The following is a 20214-nucleotide window of genomic DNA, read 5'->3' as shown; positions in this document are numbered from 1 at the left end:
ACTGTTGGCACTACACACACTGACAGATGACGTTCATCGGGCATTCACCATACCCACACCCTGCCATCAGATCACCTCATTGTGTTCCATGATTCGTCACTTCACACAACAGTTTTCCACTGTTCAATCATCCAATGTTTACACTGCTTACACCAAGCGAGGTGTCGTTTGGCAATTACCGGCATGATGTGTGGCTTGTGAGCAACCGCTCGACCATGAAATCCAAGTTTTCTCACCTCTTGCCTAACTGTCATAATACTTGCAGTGGATCCTGATGCAGTTTGGAACTCCTGTGTGATTGTATGGATAGATGTCTGCCTATTACACATTACGACCCTCTTCAACTGTCAGTGGTCTCTGTCGGTCAACAGACGAGGTCGGCCTGTATGCTTTTATGTTGTATGTGTCCCTTCATGTTTCCACTTCACTATCACATCAGCAACAGTAGACCTAGGGATGTTTAGGAGTGTCGAAATCACGCATACAGTTGTATGACATAAGTGACACGCAGTCCCCTGACCACGTTCGTAGGCCATGAGTTCCGCAGAGCATCCCATTCTGCTCTCTTATGATGTCTCTTGACTAGTGAGATTACTGATGTGGAGTATCTGCCAGTAGGTGGCAGTACAATGCACCTAATATGAAAAACACTGTTTTTGGGTGTGTCCGGGTACTTTTGATCACATAGTGTATGTTCATTAATTGGTGCGCTTGCACAGTAGCTGGATAAAAAATTTCCACTTCCTGCTACCAGTTGAAATTATGGTGCTAAGCACTCAAGAGAAAAAGGGGAGGAATGATAACAATGGTTCTGGCATGATTACTAGGATATGTTCCCAAGTTACAACATGTTTTCAGTATCATCTTCCAGATCAACAACATGCCGTGACTGCAACATGGCGTGGTTAACAGTGGCTCACAGCATATCTGGCATAATCAGAGCTTTATGTTATCATATGCTATCCTCCAGATCAGGAAGAGTTGAGATACATCCCTGATAGGCATGATATTTTAGATATTCCCAAAACCAGAAGTCACATGGATTTAGGTCAGGAGATATGGAAGGGGACAAATCTTGAAACTGCCTAGTGATGGTGTGGTTGTTACTGAGGGTTTCTTGAAAGAAATCTTTCATCTGGCAAGTGATATGTAGTGTCACCCCATCTTACATGAATATAGTGGTGTGGACACAGTTGCATTCTTGCAAAGCTAGACTCATGTGTTCCACAAAGAGGTCCTGATAACATGCAGATGTCACTGTACATTTAACAGGCCAGCAATGTGTCATCTCCTGGAAGAAAAATGGACTGGGACTGAAGGAGCTTGTGAAACCACACCACACAGTCACATAAGTTGAGTGCAATGGATGTTCCTACAGCCGGCCGGTGTGGCCGTGCGGTTCTAGGCGCTTCAGTCCGGAACCGCGTGACCGCTACGGTCGCAGGTTCGAATCCTGCCTTGGGCATGGATGTGTGTGATGTCCTTAGGTTAGTTAGGTTTAAGTAGTTCTAAGTTCTAGGGGACTGATGACCACAAATGTTAAGTCCCATAGTGCTCAGAGCCATTTGAACCATTTTTGATGTTCCTGCACAACATATGGCAGAGAAGAACTCCATATGCGACAGTTCTGTACATTCACAGGAGCTGAGTAAAATATGCTTCGTCCATCCAGAGACTATTCCCTGGCCACATGACATCCATTTCCATGCATGCCAAAAAACAGAGGGCAAAGTCACGGTTTTGCAGCCTATCTCCGGGCTTCATTTTGTGCACATTTTGAATCTTGTAGAGGTACCAGGGTAAAATTTGCCACAAAATTTTGTTTGAACTGTTGAGCCGGGGAAACGCATTTCTCATGACACACTTCAAGTACTGGCTGCAAGATTTGAGGTACGTGTTGCACTGTCGGCTGTAGTTATAACAACTTCATCAACAACTGCCATGAGAAAGGACCGCCTCACTCTCCGTGCTGCACCACATAATTCGCTTTTTTCTTCAAATTTTTTGATTATATTCTTTAGCCATTTATTGACATGGGGCCTCTTCACTGCTGTTTCTGATGGCAATATTCCTGCACTGCAGCACTGCTGTCGTTACTGTTCTGGGCGGGTGGGGGGTGGGGTGGGGGGGGGGGTGGGGGGGGGTGGAACGACCCACCTTTACCAGCAGTCAACTGTCTTTATTCTCAATAACCATTGTGTTTCACACCGAAAACTTCAATCTTCATTAAGGAGGTCACTTCACAATAGAAATCAACATGCGATGTCAAGTGACAAACAGCATAAACAACATACTGACATCAAAACAGGAAACATTTCACATTCTGACTACTTACAGCACCATGTTTTCACCTGGTAGCAGAAAGTAGAACTATTATTTTTTCAACATCATCATCATCATCATCATACGATGAATGCAGCCTGTGCTGCAGCACTTGGAACACTGTCAATTTAATTATAACCATGCTGTATATGAGAAACAGTGGTGGACTGAAGACTGAGCCTTAGGGAACCCATAAGTGGTTTCTCTTCCTGTCAGAAATTCCCTGCTTACATTGATTGAATTATTAAGTATAATTTTCTTCATTTCTTTGGTTAGATGACATTGGTTGGCTAGACCATCAATTCCATAAAACCTCAGTTTATATAGGAAGATTCACACATTTAGTGGTCTGCCTGTCTCCATTGTTATCCAAGCTGTACTCAGATAACATGGTAAGGAAGTAGAAAGCAATATCTCCATCAGGTATTAAGATCTGCTTATGACATTGTTTGGTTTCTGCTAGATGGAAAATGGTCGAGCCTCTGCTGGTGAAGAAAGTGTTATCAATATAATCAATATCCCCAGGAATGTAACGTTTAAGTACAGATGACATAATGTTGACAAGCTGGAGAAGCACAGTGATGGTAAGGTGGGTCACATCATTAATCTGAATCAGAGCATCACAGTCAATTAAGTGGATGTTTGTACAATTTTAATGTCAGGAAATTTCAGTTCATTGTCTACTCACTGCAGAGAGATTCATTCTGCAAACAGCTCAGGGACTGAAATTAAGCTAATGACTGCATCCTGTCAATGTCATTAGTTTGTAAGATAGGCAAAGTGGTTTCCATGATGCGCATTTTCCTTGTTTTCATCTGTACTACCGTACCGAGCTATCTGAAACCATCCTGTCATGTGTCTAGTGCTCACAGGGAGATGTCAGAACTACTAGTTGCGTATATCCTCCTGGAATAGCACCTCGATACTACAACACCTATAAATATATCTTCTAGAGCTGGTCCTGCTATTCAGTACCAGCTAATAATCTTCATCTCCTTGCTCATATCCTCTTCCCTGAAGATTTCATAAATTAGCTGGAAAAAGAGCTCATTTCTCTCCACAAATGATGTAAAGCAATCATAACCAGACTTACATCATTTCAACCACATTTTGTCAAATTAACCATTAATACAATGAACTTCACAATGAGTAGCAGTCTCCCTCTTCTCTACAGTCTGTATATAATAGAGTAAGTCAATTATATTCCATTTTACATGATGTTTATTGCTAATACAGGCCCATTGGTCATTTTTTGGTGGTCTACCATTACATCTTCCACCAGTGGCTGCACGTAATAACATGTCCACCACAGCGAATGACGACTTCAGTTCACCACTCGTACCCACAGTAGATGTAGCTCTTGCGTGTATTCTTGGCTCTGCACAAACAGTGTTTTCCTCCACTCTACTTCAGTTAAATTAAAATTACAGTTTTTCTCTTTATATTCACATGAATATCTTCCATTTCTTGAAGAGCCTAAGAGTGTTCCATGGAATTTCCTTACGAAATGTTATGTTACACTACAACCCACTTTTTATATTTCACTGTACTCTGTCGTTAGGTGATGGGATGCTGTTCGGATTTTGGATATGGACTTTTTTCTCAAAAGAAATTTGGAGGCCAGCTTTTTTTGCTTGCTACTCCAGCATGTTTACCAGCTTACAACTGTCTCTGTTTCTTGACAGGATTACCTTGTCATGATGAATGCAAGGTAGTTAACAGCATTCTTTATACATCCAGCAAAAACTTTTTTTCAGTAAGTCTTTCCTGGCTACATCCTTTTCCCATTCTCAGATGACCTCCTCTAAAAGGGACAGTTCTCCCATGTATTTTACTTTTGTTGTGTCTGTGTTAGAGTTTGCTTGATAATTTACACTGTTTTGGGATCCACTAAAAACTGTATTATGGTGTCAAACAATACTTTCTTGTTGCCCGAATCATAGATTTCCTTTAAGCCGATGAAGACCATTACCAGATCTTTAGAGATGTAATTTTCATATACTCCTTTTAGACTTCAGACCTGCTTGATGCAGGACCTCCCTTTCCTGAGTCCAGCTTGCTGTGTGCCAATGTGATGATCTGACTGGTCCACCAGCCTAGCCTACAGCACTTTTGAGAATCCCTTGTAATTCTAAAGTATGATAGAAATGTCACCATAATAATTGATATCAGTTCTCCCTTTTTGTATAGAGGGTGAATCAGTGCTGTTTTCTGTTCACCAGTTATTATTCCTGTTTTCCATAATTTTTCTGTCTCTTAAAACTTATAGCATTAAAGGTGATTTCTCCTTCATTTTTCAACATTGCCATTGTGATCGAGTCTTCCCTGGTGCCTCCATTATGCTTTAGTTCTGGGATTATCAGGAGTAGGAGATGCTGAATTGTTCTTTCTTTGCTGTGGAACTATTTTCAGCTATTATCCTTTGGGTTCTTTGTAATTAAGCAGTTCCTGGAAGTACTTGCTTAGGATCTCATTTTTTTTCTAAATTGTTCACTGCCAGTTTCCCATTGTCTCTCTTGAAGTTCAAATTTGGGGGCTTGAAGGTCTCTTAACATGTTCCCTGAAGCTTGGTCCACCGTGTGACCCAATGGAATTCTTTCATCCCCATTAGCTTGAATTTTGATGGTTTCCAAAATTGCAGAAATGATTATTACATCAAATTCTAAGCTGTAAAAGGTTCAAAGGTGTATATTTATTCAGTAGGGGATAAATAATTCAAATATGTAATTGCTTCTGCTCAGCCCACTGGATACCTAATAATACTTTTCATGTTGGATTTCAATTGTTCAGTTCCCCTGTGTCCTGACTGTTGTGGTGCTGTGCTCTTTTAGTGCCAACTGATGCAGCAAACATATCACTTATTGTTGGACATTAAAATATACATGTCATCATTTGTTAGTGCTAGCAGGTAAGAACAGCTGCTTTAAAATACGCACACCATTATTTATTGACAATATAATGTAACTGTATAGATAAAAATAATCTACTCACCAAGCAGCGGCAGGAGAACAAACACACAAAAAGGTTTAACTTATGCAAGCATTTGGAGCCAATGGCTCATTCTTCTGACAGAAGAGTTGAAGGGGAAGAAAGAGGGGCAAAGGAAAAGAACTGGAGAGATTCAGGAAAAGGGGTACAATTCAGAAAAGTCACCCAGAATCCTAGGTCAGGGGAGACTTATTGGATGTCATTCTTTCCTTCTCATCCCGTCGAGTAAGTCTTCCATGATCCGGGATTCTGGGTGACCTTACTGAACTGTACCGCTTTTCCTGAACTGCTCCAGTTCTTTTCCTTCACCCCTGTTCCTTCCCCTTCAAATCTTCTACCAGAAGAAGGAGCCACTGGCATTAAAAGCTTGCGTAAATTAAACCTTTTTCTGTGTGTGTGAGTAGGTTGGTGAGTAGGTTTTTTTATCTATCCAATTACATTATGTTGTCAATAATTGATTATTTTCTTTGTTACACACCATCATTTGCTAGTGTTAGCAGCCAAGAACAGCTGCTTTAAGATGTGTGTCAAAATATTGTTTACTGTTATTAAATGACTGTATATCTATTATAATAATTACAGTAGGGCACCAGGTCTAACCACATTCAATTGCATATTTAAACAATGGAAAATCAGGGATGGAATATGACAATGTCATGAAAAGATATAGCGGAGATACCAAGTCACCTATAGGCACAATGAAAAGACTATCAGAAAGTAAGCTTTTGGCCAACAAGTCCTTCAGTGGAAATAGACACACACATGCAAATGAAACACACGTGCACATGACCACAGTCTCTGGCTACTGAGACCACATACATACCTTAAACCATGAGTCTGGACACAGTAGTCAGAGACTGTGGTCATGTGTGTTTGAGTGTGTGTGTGTGTGTGTGGGGGGGGGGGGGGGGCTATTTCTGATGAAAGCTGTCTTGCCCAAAAGTTTCCTTTCTGACAGTCTTTTTGTTGTTCCTACCCATGACTCAACATCTCTGCTGTATAGTGATTAGCAGCTACCCTTTTAATAATGCTGTCATTGCATATTTAGCTAGAAATAGATCCATCTACTTCTGAGCCACTTGTAACAAGGAAATAAAGATGAAGTACTCCATAACATGAAGAGGGGCTGACCTACTACCTAAATCAGAGTGACTGCACTGACTATGACTTCTCTCCTGCATCTGACTATGATACAGCTTACAACCCCCAAGGTTCAACATCCTCTTCAGATTTTAATGGTGGTGATTATGACTCCTATTCTGATGAGGTTCCTGATACTGTATGTAACTCTGATAATCATAGCAATGTTGAAGAAAATTATACCCCGATTTGGAAATCAATTAGACAGAACATAACAAATAATTTTCGGTTCGCATTCAGAAGTTAATATTTACACCAATTTTGATATCCCTTCTGTTGTTTACAAAATGTTGGTAATAGGAAACATATTCAACAATATGGTGTTGGAAACAAACAGATATGCAGCACAGAAACTGTCCAAAATGCCAGGCAAAGAAAGATCTCATCTAGCCAATTGGATTTACACTTCTGAAGAAGAAATAGGCAAGTTTGTTTGCATAATGCCAACTATGGAGTTAAATGAAGTCCCAGAAATTTCACTTTATTGGTCAAGGAGTCCACTGTATGAAAACAATATTGTAAAAGCCACTATGCCTCTTGATCAATATCTGTCATTTTGTTGATAATGATACTCCTATAAATGTAAATGACAGGATGTACAAAGTACAGGTGTTAGTTGAACATCTGCAGAGTAACTTTCAAAACACTCTAATGCCTAGAAGAGAAGAGGTAATTGCTGAATCCATGATACCTTGAAAAGGAATATTTGTTTGGAGGCAATATATCCTCAACAAGTCTGGTTAGTATGTTGTAAACCTGTATAAAATTTGTACAAAGGAAGGCTACATTTTTGCCTTGTGTATATATCAAGGAAAAGATGTTGAACCACAAGATGCACATCACACAGAGGCTATCACTATGAAACTGTATGACTCTCTTCTTTAAAAAGGTCACATTCTTTATGCTGATAATTTCTATATAAGCATTTCTCTGGCACATGAGTTATTAGATAAAAATATGCTTCTCTGTGGAAAAATTTGTCCAAATAAAGCAGGACTTCCCAAGGATATTGTGGAGAAAAATCTTAAAAATGGGCAAATATGTTGCATACAGAATGATACTGGAGACATTTTTAACTTCTTGGATAAAAGGAGAATTCCTGGGTGTACTCATGTTTTAGAGGACACCAGGAAAAAGAAGAGAAAAGGAAAAATTATGATGAAAGCTGTGCTGTAGTACAAGATAAAAAATGGTGCTGACCTTGATTACTTGATGTTTTCATATTTACTCACCACTGAGAAAGCAGTGAAATGGTGGAGAAAAGTTGCAATGGAACTCCCACTAGGGACCTTTATAGAAAATGATGGGATTCTGCATTGTAAAAAGAGCATTGTGAGGAGCTGAATGTCATTTTCAATTTTCAAAGAGTTCATTGCTTTGCATTTAAATGGATATAATATCTAAGTCATTCCTCCATCTCACAGCTTAAGAAAAATTGAGGATCAGGCAAGAAAATTTTGGCAACACTGAATGTTGTGCTACAAAAGGCTTCTCACTCGACAAGGCAAAAAAGCAGCAGACAAAAAGAACCAAGTAAACTACAACCATCTGCAATGACTGCCCAGGACAAGTTAAAATATGGATTCATTGTTTAAGTAAAAAATACACCCAGGAATGATTTTTTAAGACTGCAGTGATTAAATGGTGCGAAGGTTATGTCAGTAAGTATTTTTTTATATTGTTTATATAATTTGTTAATGTGTTTTGCAAATAAAGCAGTGGGCTAAAATGTGCATCAAAAATAAGAAAAACAGGGACAATAAAACCAAGAATGACTTTTTAAGATTCCAGTTATTAATCGATGCAAAAGGCTTCTCACTCGACAAGGCAAAAAAGCAGCAGACAAAAAGAACCAAGTAAACTACAACCATCTGCAATGACTGCCCAGGACAAGTTAAAATATGGATTCATTGTTTAGGTAAAAAATACACCCAGGAATGATTTTTTAAGACTGCAGTGATTAAATGGTGCGAAGGTTATGTCAGTAAGTATTTTTTTATATTGTTTATATAATTTGTTAATGTGTTTTGCAAATAAAGCAGTGGGCTAAAATGTGCATCAAAAATAAGAAAAACAGGGACAATAAAACCAAGAATGACTTTTTAAGATTCCAGTTATTAATCGATGCAAAAGTCATATAGAAACGAGTTTTTTGTGTTGTTTCCTGTAAGATGTGTGTTTACAAAATAAAACAGCATGGTAAAAATGCCTCATAAAATTGTTTTGGGACCACTTTGCTGTCTAGTTGGTCACTACTGCAGCAGTATACACAGCAAAATGCCCCCTTTGCTATAGACAGCTCAAGACAGCATCTTCATGGTGAAGTGACTTCACACAGAGGTATAGTTACACTCGTGGCATTTGGGACACCAATGATCAGAGCGGCATGTTATCAAAGTTTTCATTAGGTCACCTGTGTCCAATATGGAGTACGGGAGATACATCAGTTCTTCCTTTGCAGGGAATGTGTTAAATGGTAGGCATGGTGTATATTGTTCTGATGTTACAGTAATGTTGAAACTGTCTATGTATAATCTGTAATTTCTTAATTTCCAAATGCCACTCTTACTGATAAAGACATTCCAGTGAAACTGCCCATATGTCAGTTTTTGTAACTGCAGCTTCTGTGAAGTATATCATCAGTGGGATGTGGTAGTAACTTTAGAGTACATTTATATTCATGTGACATTTACACACTATGATGAGAGACAGCTGTGATTTTTTTTTTTTTTTTTTTTTTTTTTTTTTTTTTTTTTTTTTTTTTTTTTATGTCTCTCATACATTGTGCTTTCTATGTTTACTTTGTGCTAAATCTGTCTGCCACTTTAGTTAACCTTTCTCCAAAAGAAAATTGTAATGGATGAATATTTGCCTCCTACTGCAGTACAAGTATCCATATGATATTCTAACTACTTCAACATACCATGTCTAATACTGCAAGCCTAATTGAAAAGAAGCTATATTTTTGGGAGGGAATAGTTTCCCTTAAATTTTCTCCTTTTTCTTACAGGGAAATTGTTATAAATTTTGCTGTATTCTTTTTCTGATCTAGTGGCTGAAGTCTTCTATTCCTCCCTCTCTAAGCATTCAGGAGCAAAACCTTACATATTTAACTCAAAGCAGGATTTTCTCTGCATATCCACACTTGCAAAATAAGAACAATCAAGGTAAATACCAAACAGTATGTGTTCAGGTACGAGTCAAGTTTATGTAGATAGTTTCAATTACTGAATGAATGAGAGGTGAAGGATTCTTTATTTGTTATCATATGTACTGTGTAATTAGTTTCACTTTGCCCTTGTATCCCTACAAAAGTGGTAGTAAGCAGCTCCAAACTATATTCTGTTTTGTAAGTGAGAACTGGTTTCTATATTTTTTTCAAGGAGACAAATCCTTATTTCGTATCAAATTTGCTATTGGAGACAATTACTGTGACTCACTTTCACATGAGTTTAATACCATTGATGTATTACTGTTCACTTCTTCTTCAAATTTAATGGTGTCTTATAATTTGAATACATCATTTTATCCTTATATATTTTTATTTCAGGATTTCAGCAGCCTGCATATCACTGTCTTACTGGTAAACCTCTGAGTTTTAAAGGCTGGTGTACCCATAATATTGCTTTTTTCAGAAATTTTGCAACAAGCAGTATTAAAAAAACCAAAATTGCAGCATGGATTTTTGCCTGAGCACTGTGTTCTCAAAAGTATTGTCTATATAATTCTCTTTCTCTATTTCCAGAGTGCCAACAAAAGTTTATACATTGCCTTTTATGTTTGTTGGCAGTACTTCTGTGACGTATTCCTGCTAGATAATTTTTACAGTGACTGTAAACCTAAGCAATCAAAATATTTTAATTTCCACCTCCATCTAAAAAACATCCTGTAAGGCTACTTGGTCTGATTTTTTTTCTTCAAGAAATGGCAGAGTAACTATCAAACCAATGATTTAGTTATTGCCTGTTCTTTCCTTCTTGTCACGCTAATGCCAACAGTAATGACACCAAAATTTCTGTTTCCTGTAAATTAAGCAAGAGCAACACTTATGTCCTTACAAAAAGTATTTACAAAATAAGTCTTCCGAAGCCTATACAGGTAAAAACTGTTCAATTTTCTATTTTCAGTCATTGGTAATGTCAGCTTATGTCCTGTGTAGAATATAGCCCGTCGTTTGTTACAAGATGTATTGTGTTATGTAGCTTGTAGGATGTGTAACCTTACATGTTTAACAGTGACTGCATGGTCATAAAAATGTTATATTGCATGTAAGTGTCTTAATCAGAAGGAAACCTACACATGATTGACTGTTATTTTCTTCTTCTTCTTCTTGTTGTTGTTGTTGTTGTTCTTCTTCTTCTTCTTCTTTTTCATCCTCATCTGTTTCTGTCCTCTGCAGGATAGGCATGTTATTTCAGATGTGGAAATGTTAGTGACAATTGGTGGCCAGTTGCTCCTCGTCATGCCACCATTACCCTTGACACAGAATCTGTGTACCCCCATCTGTCTGTGTCAAGAGAACATTTTCTAAATGTTTGTGTAACATGTACTTGTGGTGGGAACCAGTCCAATATTTACTTAGTTGAGTGAGAGAAACTACTTAAAAACCACATCCAGCCTGGTTGGCTGACGAGCCCTCATTGTTAATCCACAAGGTGGATTTGATTCCAGGTAGGCATGATTCCCCGAATCCAGGAAGTGGTGTGTAAATGCTCTCATCTATTTTAGGGGGTCTGTTACTTTATCTTCACAAGTATGTGAACATCAACATATATGTTGTGCATTTTGCAAATCATTCTACATGAAAAAGAATCTGCTTCCAGTGATCTTCATTCCATACAGCCTATTACTAAATCCAATGATAATTTCAGGGTTTCTCTGGGATAATGGACAATCATGACTTCCTTGCAGGCTAGTTTTTGACATCACATGTTCAATGTGTGGCGAGAAAGGTGGGGTTAGCAGTTTGTTAAAAGTTCTTTGTATCTTTTGTATCAGAATTTTTTATAAAAAATCTTTCATTCTGGCCAATGTACCGCCTAAAAATCATTAGATTTCTTTGACCTTCTGTACTGTTGGTTTTTGGAAAATTATTAAACTTGATTGTAAATAGTTAACATTTAGTACTGAAGTACTACAGTAACAAGAAACAAAGTATAACTTGCTTTGTGTCATGTGTCATGCTGATGAAGTGAAGAGAGAGGCAAAAGTGATGTGTGTTTTGCTTAATTTCAACAAAATGTTAGCTGTGGTGTTTCATTGTAACATTTTACATTGTAAATTACATTAACATTTGTACACCTATAGCTTCAAGTGAATATGTGAAAGTATACTGTCCTAATTTGTGCTTACATACGTAAATACTGAGTTCTTGGTTTTTTTTGTATTTAATTTTTACTCCGTTCAAATTGATGCTGTTTTCAAACGAGCTGTTTCCCTTGTGTGGGATATGGAACAATATCACACCTAACAGACTCTCTTGTGGAAATGCATGTGTTTTAAAATATGGTGCAACATTGCACGTGTCCAGAGATTTCTTTGAATCTAAATAAATGGAAGAACTCAGAATCATGCTCACATTTTGATTAATTTAAAGAGATAACTGTTTTCTGTTATACAGCTGTAATCAAATCTCAAAATGAGCAGTAATGGACAGGATATTGGCTATAAATATGAAATTGGTTTCAGCTGAAATAAATCAAAATGTGACCAAGAGTGTGAATTTTTGAGAGAATTGTAAAATTTTGATACATATTGGTTGACCATCACCTACCCTCAGGAGACAGGATGAGAGAGACCCACCTGTCATTAGTCATCACAATATCTGAGTCTCTCTTGTTCTGAGGTCTGAGTGACGTGCCCATCTTTTATAACCTTCCCCAACATACCCAGCTGCTCCCTGACTGAGGAATTAATTGTTATGAAAACTATGATGGTGTCACACACTAATACACATGACTATCAATAATACTAAATATTTCACCTCTTGAGGGTAAGTACTGCACAGTAACCCTGCGTCAAAATATTTTAGTTCTGTCAAGTGGATTTGTCTTCTGATAAAACTATTGAGTTCGTATACGCAGCCTGACAAAAAAAGTGAAGCACCCAGAAGGGGAGGAGGAAACAAAATCAAACTTCTCTGGTTTAGACAGTATATCATTTAGACAGTATATGATGTTATTCCAGTGATTACAAAACAGAGTCAAATTTACAAAGAACTTGGCATGTGAGCCCACTTACCAGTATGATGTTGCACCATTCTTGCCTGAATGTGTGCTCTGATCCAGAAGGGAAGGATTTCATAAGGCCATTGTATCCTTTCCTTAGACAGGATGGGAAACAGCTGTTGTGACTGGTCATTGATATCCCAGATACTGGTACTGGGACAGAGATAACATCCGAGCTGGTTCCACAGGAGAACCAATCTGGGGATCCGCTTGCCACGGGAGTACCTCAACATCACTCAGACAGTTCACAGAGATGTATCATATGTGGATGAGTGTTGTCCTGCTGAAAAATGGCACCACAATACTATCGCACGAGATGTACCACATGAACATGCAGGGTGTACATGACGTACTGTTGTGCTCTCAGAATTCCCTCTGTTACTACCAGCCGTTACCTGAAGTCATACCCAGTGGTGCCCGACAACACGACAGAGCAAGAGTAACACGTCTGTCATCACCAAACCATTGGAAGAATGGGATATCTTTTCAGGTAGCTGATGTACTCACCGATACTCATCCGGAGTAGTGCAGAATGGTGATTTGTTGCTGAATACAGTGTGGTGCCATTCGTCAGCAGTCTGTGCTTCTGTGTAAACGCATCACTCCAGATGCAGCTATCTGTGTTGTGGTGTTAACAGCAGTCTACAAGTGGGACAGTAATTCCCTATTCTGGCTGGTGCTAGTCTCTGCCGATGTTGTGGGTAGACACAGAGTGTTGGAATGAGTCTGTTACTCATTCTTGGATGCCAGGTGCAGATGTGACGTAGTTACGATTTCCTCTGTGGACAGTATGGTGATGCTCCACCTCTCCCTCATGGTGACCAGACATAGTCAACCGAAACCCAGACATTGAGTATGCCTGCCATCATGTTCTTGCGCAGTTCTGACACGGAGCTAATGTCACATCAAAATGCTCCGCATACCTGGATACTGCACGATTTGACTGACCGGCCATATGGAGACCCACAGTGAGGCTCCTGATAAATCTGCCTTACACGCGTACACATCTCTGTGTATGTCCCAGTCATCATTCAACATTTGTTGCTGTTCACGTCCCTTGTATACTCCATGAGGTTGGGTAACATTAAACTCGAATGACAATAATGCTCTCAGGTGGCCATTCTACCTGTCACAGAGAATTGAAACTCTGATAATTTTCATACCTGACGATGGTATATATGTATACAAAGTTACCTTCTGACCACGTCTCCTGACTGCTTCACTTTTTTTTGTCAGGCAGTGAACTGATAAGTCACCAGTATCCTCAGAACGTTCAGGTGACATCATTATGTGATTCTTTAAATCTGTCAGTTTGTAAAATTAAGGTAATTTAAATTGTAAAGTGTTACGAATTAAAAAAATACTAGAGTTTTTAAAAAAAGATAGTAAACACATTTGGTATAAATTAACAGAAGGCTAAAGTGATTGTGTTCACATTGTTTTTCTTTCAGGATAACAGAAAGAAACCTTTTATGTATGTTACCACAGCCAGTAGTACCATGCCAAATGTCACACACTTTATAGTTCTGCCATGGTAGACACCTGACTCCACATCATGTTCAGCAGAGTCTTCATGTGTTCCTTGACTCTCACACACTACAGCGCTATGATATGAAATACACACTCTTCACCTTACAGGAAAGAAAATTTGCCACCTCCTACTTGAAAATGTCAACAGGTCACTAGTTTTGACTTTATCTATTAAACTCTTCCACATTTTAGCAGTTTCTTAGAAAACAATGCATATTTGTTCCACAATATGTAAATTTATCATAATAATGTCAGAAGACCTAAGTACATACTGAACAAATGTTAAGCAAAATTTTCTGAAAAAAGTAAAATTATTTCTCACTGGTATATATGCTTAAAAAAAACTTTCACTTCAGTTATCATATTATCAGTTTGCTTAAATTTCTTAATGAATGGAAGGTTTTTCTCTTGTGCAAAACACAGTGTTACTGGAAATGTACTGCCCGAGTTTACAATGTAAGGATGTTATCCATCGATCCAGTCTGGTAAAAAAGTTCACATCTTGCTTTCGTGAAATAAAAATTTCTCAAAAGTGAGAGACGACTTTTGCTTCAAGTGGGTCATTATACTAAACAAGTAACTAAATTCCTAGAGACAGTCCTAAAGATCAGCAACTTTCATGCATGTTTCCTGAGATATGTCTACAGCAGCTGCAGTAAAGAAAGTGTTTAGTTACAATTACTATAGAGTACAGTTTGCAGCAGTAGGTAATGAACAAGTTATATTCCTCAAAGAGTTTATGGTTAGTAATGTATTTCTCCCAAAACTTACACAGAGCTGAAACAAAGAGGAGATGCGGAACACTCGACAGACACGAAGGACTAAAAGACAGGACAGTGAAGGAAATGAAGCTAAACCAAATTACAGCTAGACAACACACACCATATGCTAACTAAAAAAGGAAAATAACAGGATTTATACACACAAAGGCAGTGGAAAACAAATGTGCACAGACAATTACATTAACACATATTGGAGTGGATGTTGGCAACACAGATAAAGACACTGATAAAGCTATGCAGATATGCACAACAGTAACAATACCTACAGTACCACCCATTTGTAACAACTTATAAACTTAAAACTACCACACAGCAGACCACACTCAATTGCAACATCAAGTAATAACAGTTTACTGGTAAGGGAACACAAGCTCTGTCAAAAAAATCTGTTTCCACAAGTACAAGATACTTATATGTATATACAGGGTGGGGCACCCAACCCTTTCATCACAAATAACTTTTGACTTTTAAAGATATTTGTAAGCTCTTTCCACTTAGACAAATATTTATATTCAGACTCTAAGAAGGCTCTTGGCAAGATAGGTGGTTGGAGTTGCAGAATCGAAAGAAGTCAAATGACAGTTATTGGTATTAAATGATTTCTTGTGTCTATTAAACAACAAACTGTATGCGTTATATAGCAGACAACTCTCTTTTTACAACATCTACACCTAGTGAGTGCTGAAATTTTATTAGTTGACTGAATTTGTCATCATATTATTCATAGTCCCACTTGTCTATTAAATACAGTGTTGTTTACTGGATAGCATTGGTCACCATCGTCCGACTTCTGTCATCTTAGACTATATATAGTTGTGGTTGGTGGCTCATGTAACAAAGATCAAAGAGTTTTCATAACTACATTAATTACCAAGGCACAGGTGTCAACATGGTTTTTGTAACTGAACTATGATATTTTTTGCAGTAGTATAGTATGTCCGCTCGAGACAGATTCAATTATTTAACTGTATTGTTGCTGTGAGTAGAAATTGTTGAATAACAATACCTGGAATATGAGGATTTTGTGCTGTTGTTGCAGCTATTTGAATAGTACACCACACAGAAGTTTACTATATAGGTGCCATATATCACTTGCCTCTGAAATGCTAATTTCTGAGGAAAGCACAGCTATCACCATAGTCAGTGTATTGTTACTCCTTGATTGATTTCTTGTTATTTCACATTTTAAAAAGTTGATACCTACATCTCAGTGATTAATGAAGTTGTTCTTTGTTTTATGAGCCCCTGGTCATTACTCCTCACAAACATTCATGAGGTTACAAACATCTTTAACAAATCAAAAAGTTATTTGACATGAAAAAGCTAGATGCATTGCCCTGTGTATGTATCTGTGTGTGTGTGTGTGTGTGTGTGTGTGTGTGTGTGTGTGTGTGTGGCAAGATATACATAACAAAGGAAATTCATATGTCAGTAACATCAAATAAACTTTCTTTGCACTGAAAAGAAAAAAAGAGGTAATCAGGGAAAACTGCAACTTTCGAAAACATTCTTTGAAGCAGATAAGGACAGTTTTACATATTTGGATGATTACTAACATTTAACTTTCTATTTTATTTACCTTGTGTAACTGCAGAGCTGTAGTATATAACTGCACTATTGAGTAGGGCCTATTGTGGATATGGAGACTCAGTTGCTAGTGTACTATGTTGTATACAGAACCTATTCTTAATGATCCTCAGTAATCAAATGCATCACTCCTAGACTCCTTTAAATGCCCTATGTCCTCATTAGCAATTTATGTAATTTTCATGTTGGTGCAGATGTCTGACATCTTACGCATGTTTTTTTTTGTGATAGTCTGTATACAAGAGTATTCATTTTAGGCTCTCAAGCACAAGTTGGGAAAATTCAGTGATGAGTGAAAAGATAATCCATAACAAAATTATTTTATTAAATAAACTGACAATAATAATGAGCTGACAGATTTCTCAGATACCAAAGCAAACCAATTATGATTCTGTAATTTTAGTTGATTTTTATTCAAACTTTATTTGAATTAGTGCAGTTACACTTGGAAATTACATAAAAATTAATGTCTGAGGGATCTTCTCACATATAGTTTCCATATCATCATTTTCTAGATATTTGTTTCTGTCATTCAATTATTCATGAGTGAACTCTGACAAGAAACTGATTTTCAGATTTTGTAAACTGATCACTTTTCTGAGAGATTATCACATATTATTTTTTAGATGTTGATGCTATTCTTCCTTTCATTTGGCTCCAGGGTGATGCTTCATAATGCTGAAGTTGCTACAAGGGGGAAAAACTTTTTTTTTTTTTTTTTTTTTTTTTTTACACACTTTCATGATTGTCACACTGTCACTGTCACTGTTGCTAAGTTATGTGGTCCTGTATGTCTTCTAATAAAGATGCCTTCAACAGCATTTTACACCATCCTGTCAGTGCAGTATGTCATTATGCAATGCACTCATGGTTATATAGGTGTCTTCACCATTTGCTCATTGTGTTAATCTTCCTTCAGAAAAATCTGTACTGTTTCTCCACATTTTAGAGAGGGTGCACGCTGTATGAGGCCTATACAAAGAAAGATAGTTTCTTTGGCTTCTCTTTAGTCCTGAGATATCCACTTTTCTGCCCTGCCACACTGTCAGACCTATTGTCATTTTGCAAACAGCACAATTGAAAAGTGAATACCTTCCACATCTGTTTTAAGAATGCCACACAGACCTGACAGCTAAAGCAAAGCGGCTAGAATTATTGTGTATGGCCAAGCGGAATCCTTACCTTCCCTGTGTGCAGGGGGCACGTTGTGCATCGGAGGGGGGATAGCCTGGGCGAACTGTCCGTACACAGCGGCAGCAGGGTAGGCTGTCAGGAAATGAAAATAAAACATAGCTCGGTCAATCACTAGTGTCAAGGGGCTGACCAAACGGGTAGGGAGCACACTACACCACTCAACTGCTCACTGATCATTCTAATCATGTTGAAAGAAATTCGCCTCTACAGTCTCAAGAACATGATCTATAAGAAGACAGATGCCCCTCATTTCCCCTGTCAGACACTGTTGTGATAATTTCTAGAAAGCAGTGGTAATGTGTAGAGCATGTCACTTGCCATTGGGAATGAAATGTATATCCTTTATGAGATACTAGATGTTTTGCACTATATCATCCAGTCCTATACTAGCTCAGTGCATACCCATGTATCATCGTTTGTTACATCAGTGAAAGAAAACTACCTGCTTTGTCATAGTTTTCCTTTGCAGGCTGACAGACTCTTACCATTTTTGTATAGTTGTCTACGCACTCAATATCCATAGACCTTTAGGCAGTTATTTTCATCCCAATGAAAGTCATTTTCCTGCAGCTGTATTCTTTACATTTCATTTTCATGTTTATCTCATATGTGTACTATGGATTTCAAGACAGGATGGAATAATGAGAGTGTTATGAAAAGAATAGATTGCTACGCGCCATATAGGGGAGATGCTGAACTGCAGACAGACACAACAAAAGACTGCTGTACATATGAACTTTCGGCCAAAGGTCTTCTTCTAATTCTAAAACAGATAGATTCACACAAGCACAAAAACACAAACACACACACACACACACACACACACACAAACACACACACACACACACACACACACACACACAAACCACTGTCTCTGGCCACCGATGTTGGACTGTGAGCAACTGCGCCTGATGGGAGAAGGATAGCAGGCTAGAGGAGGGAAGGGTGTAGTGCTGCTTGTGGGAGCATGTAAGGACGTGTTGGGGCAGCGTAGGGCTGCCACATGCAGTCGGAAGATTTCAGGGGAGGAGGTGGGGGGGGGGGGGAGGGCGGGCAGAAAAGGAGAGTAGCAGAGGGGGGGGGGGGGGAGGAAGAGACACACTGCTGGGTGTGTTGGTGGAATAGAAGGCTGTGTAGTGCTGGAGTGGGAGTAGGCAAGGAGATGGGTGGCTGAAAGACGAGGGCTAGATAGGGCTGAGGCCAGTGGGTTATGGGAACGTAGGACATACTGCAGTGAGTTCACATCTGTGCTACTTGGAAAATCTGTTATTAGTAGGAATGATCCAGATGGCACAGGCTTTGAAGCAGTCATTGAAGTGAAGTACATTGTGTTGAGCAGCATGTTCACAACTGGGTGGACCTGCTGTCTCTCAGCTACAGCTTGTCGGTGGCCATTCTTGCAGTCAGACAAGTTATTGGCTGTCATGCCTAACACAGCGTAGTGCTTGCAGCTTAGTATGTAGATCACATGACTGCTCTCACAGGTAGCCCTGCCTCTGTGGGATAGGCAATGCTTGTGACTGGTCTGGAATAGGTGGTGCTGGGAGGATGTATGGGACAGGTCTTGCATCTAGGTCTGTTACAGGGACATGAGACATTAGGCAAGGGCTTGGGAGCAGGGGTGGGGTAGAGATGGACAAGGATAATGCGTAGGTTCGGTGGGCGGCTGAATATCACTATGGGAGTAGGATAGTGTGTGCGATAATCCTCACTTCAGGGCACGATGAGAAGTAGTCGAAACTCTGAGGGTCTGGGGGAAAATGTGATTCAGTTGCTCCAGCCCTCGGTGGTAGTGAGTCACAAGGGAAGTGCTCCTTTGTGACCAAATGGTGGGAATGTGGGAGGTTGTAGGTGACTGGAGAGATGAGGCATGGGAGATCTGCTTCTGTACAATGTTGAGAGGGCTATTGCAGTCTGCAAAGACTTAAATGAGAGCCTTGATATTTTTGGAGAAGGACTGCTTGTCACTGCAGATGTGACAGCCACAGGTGGCTAAGCTGCATTGAAGGGACTTCTTGATATGGAGTGAGTTGCAGGTATTGAAGTGGAGTTATTGCTGGTGATTTGTAGGTTTTATATGGACAGAGCTCTGATGTAGTCATCTTTGAGGTGGAGGTCAACATCAAGGAAGTTGGCTTGTTGGTTTGAGGAGAACCAGGTGAAGTGAGTGAGGTTCAAGGTGTTCAGGTCCTTGTGGAATGTGGATAGAGTGTCCTCACCTTCAGTCCAGGTCATGAAGATGTCATTGATGACTCTGAAAAAGGTGAGGGCTTTGTAGTTCTGGGTGGTTAGCAAGGATTCCTCTAGATCGCTCACGAATAGGTGGCCATGGGATGGAATCCTCCTTAAACACCAAGAATTCCAAATCCCTCATCTGGTTCAGATCTGCATGAATGGCCACTTGCAAACTGTGGCCAAGAGACAGCTGGACCACCCAGTTGCTG

The 20214-nt window shown here is 39.0% G+C and overlaps 1 protein-coding gene across 1 annotated transcript in view; it reads right to left on the bottom strand.

The window, feature by feature from the left end:
- Nucleotides 1-20214, bottom strand: part of LOC126427967 (CUGBP Elav-like family member 4) — a 222103-nt gene that overhangs the window by 52195 nt on the left and 149694 nt on the right. The window contains exon 11 of the mRNA XM_050089854.1: nucleotides 17759-17842. Within this exon, the coding sequence (XP_049945811.1) occupies nucleotides 17759-17842 (84 nt within the window). The remainder of the gene's footprint in view (nucleotides 1-17758; nucleotides 17843-20214) is intronic.

Source organism: Schistocerca serialis, chromosome 12 (assembly GCF_023864345.2).
Source record: "Schistocerca serialis cubense isolate TAMUIC-IGC-003099 chromosome 12, iqSchSeri2.2, whole genome shotgun sequence".
Taxonomy (NCBI): domain Eukaryota; kingdom Metazoa; phylum Arthropoda; class Insecta; order Orthoptera; family Acrididae; genus Schistocerca; species Schistocerca serialis.
The sequence above is the reverse complement of the archived record's forward strand: the minus strand, read 5'-3'. Positions and strand labels throughout refer to the sequence as shown.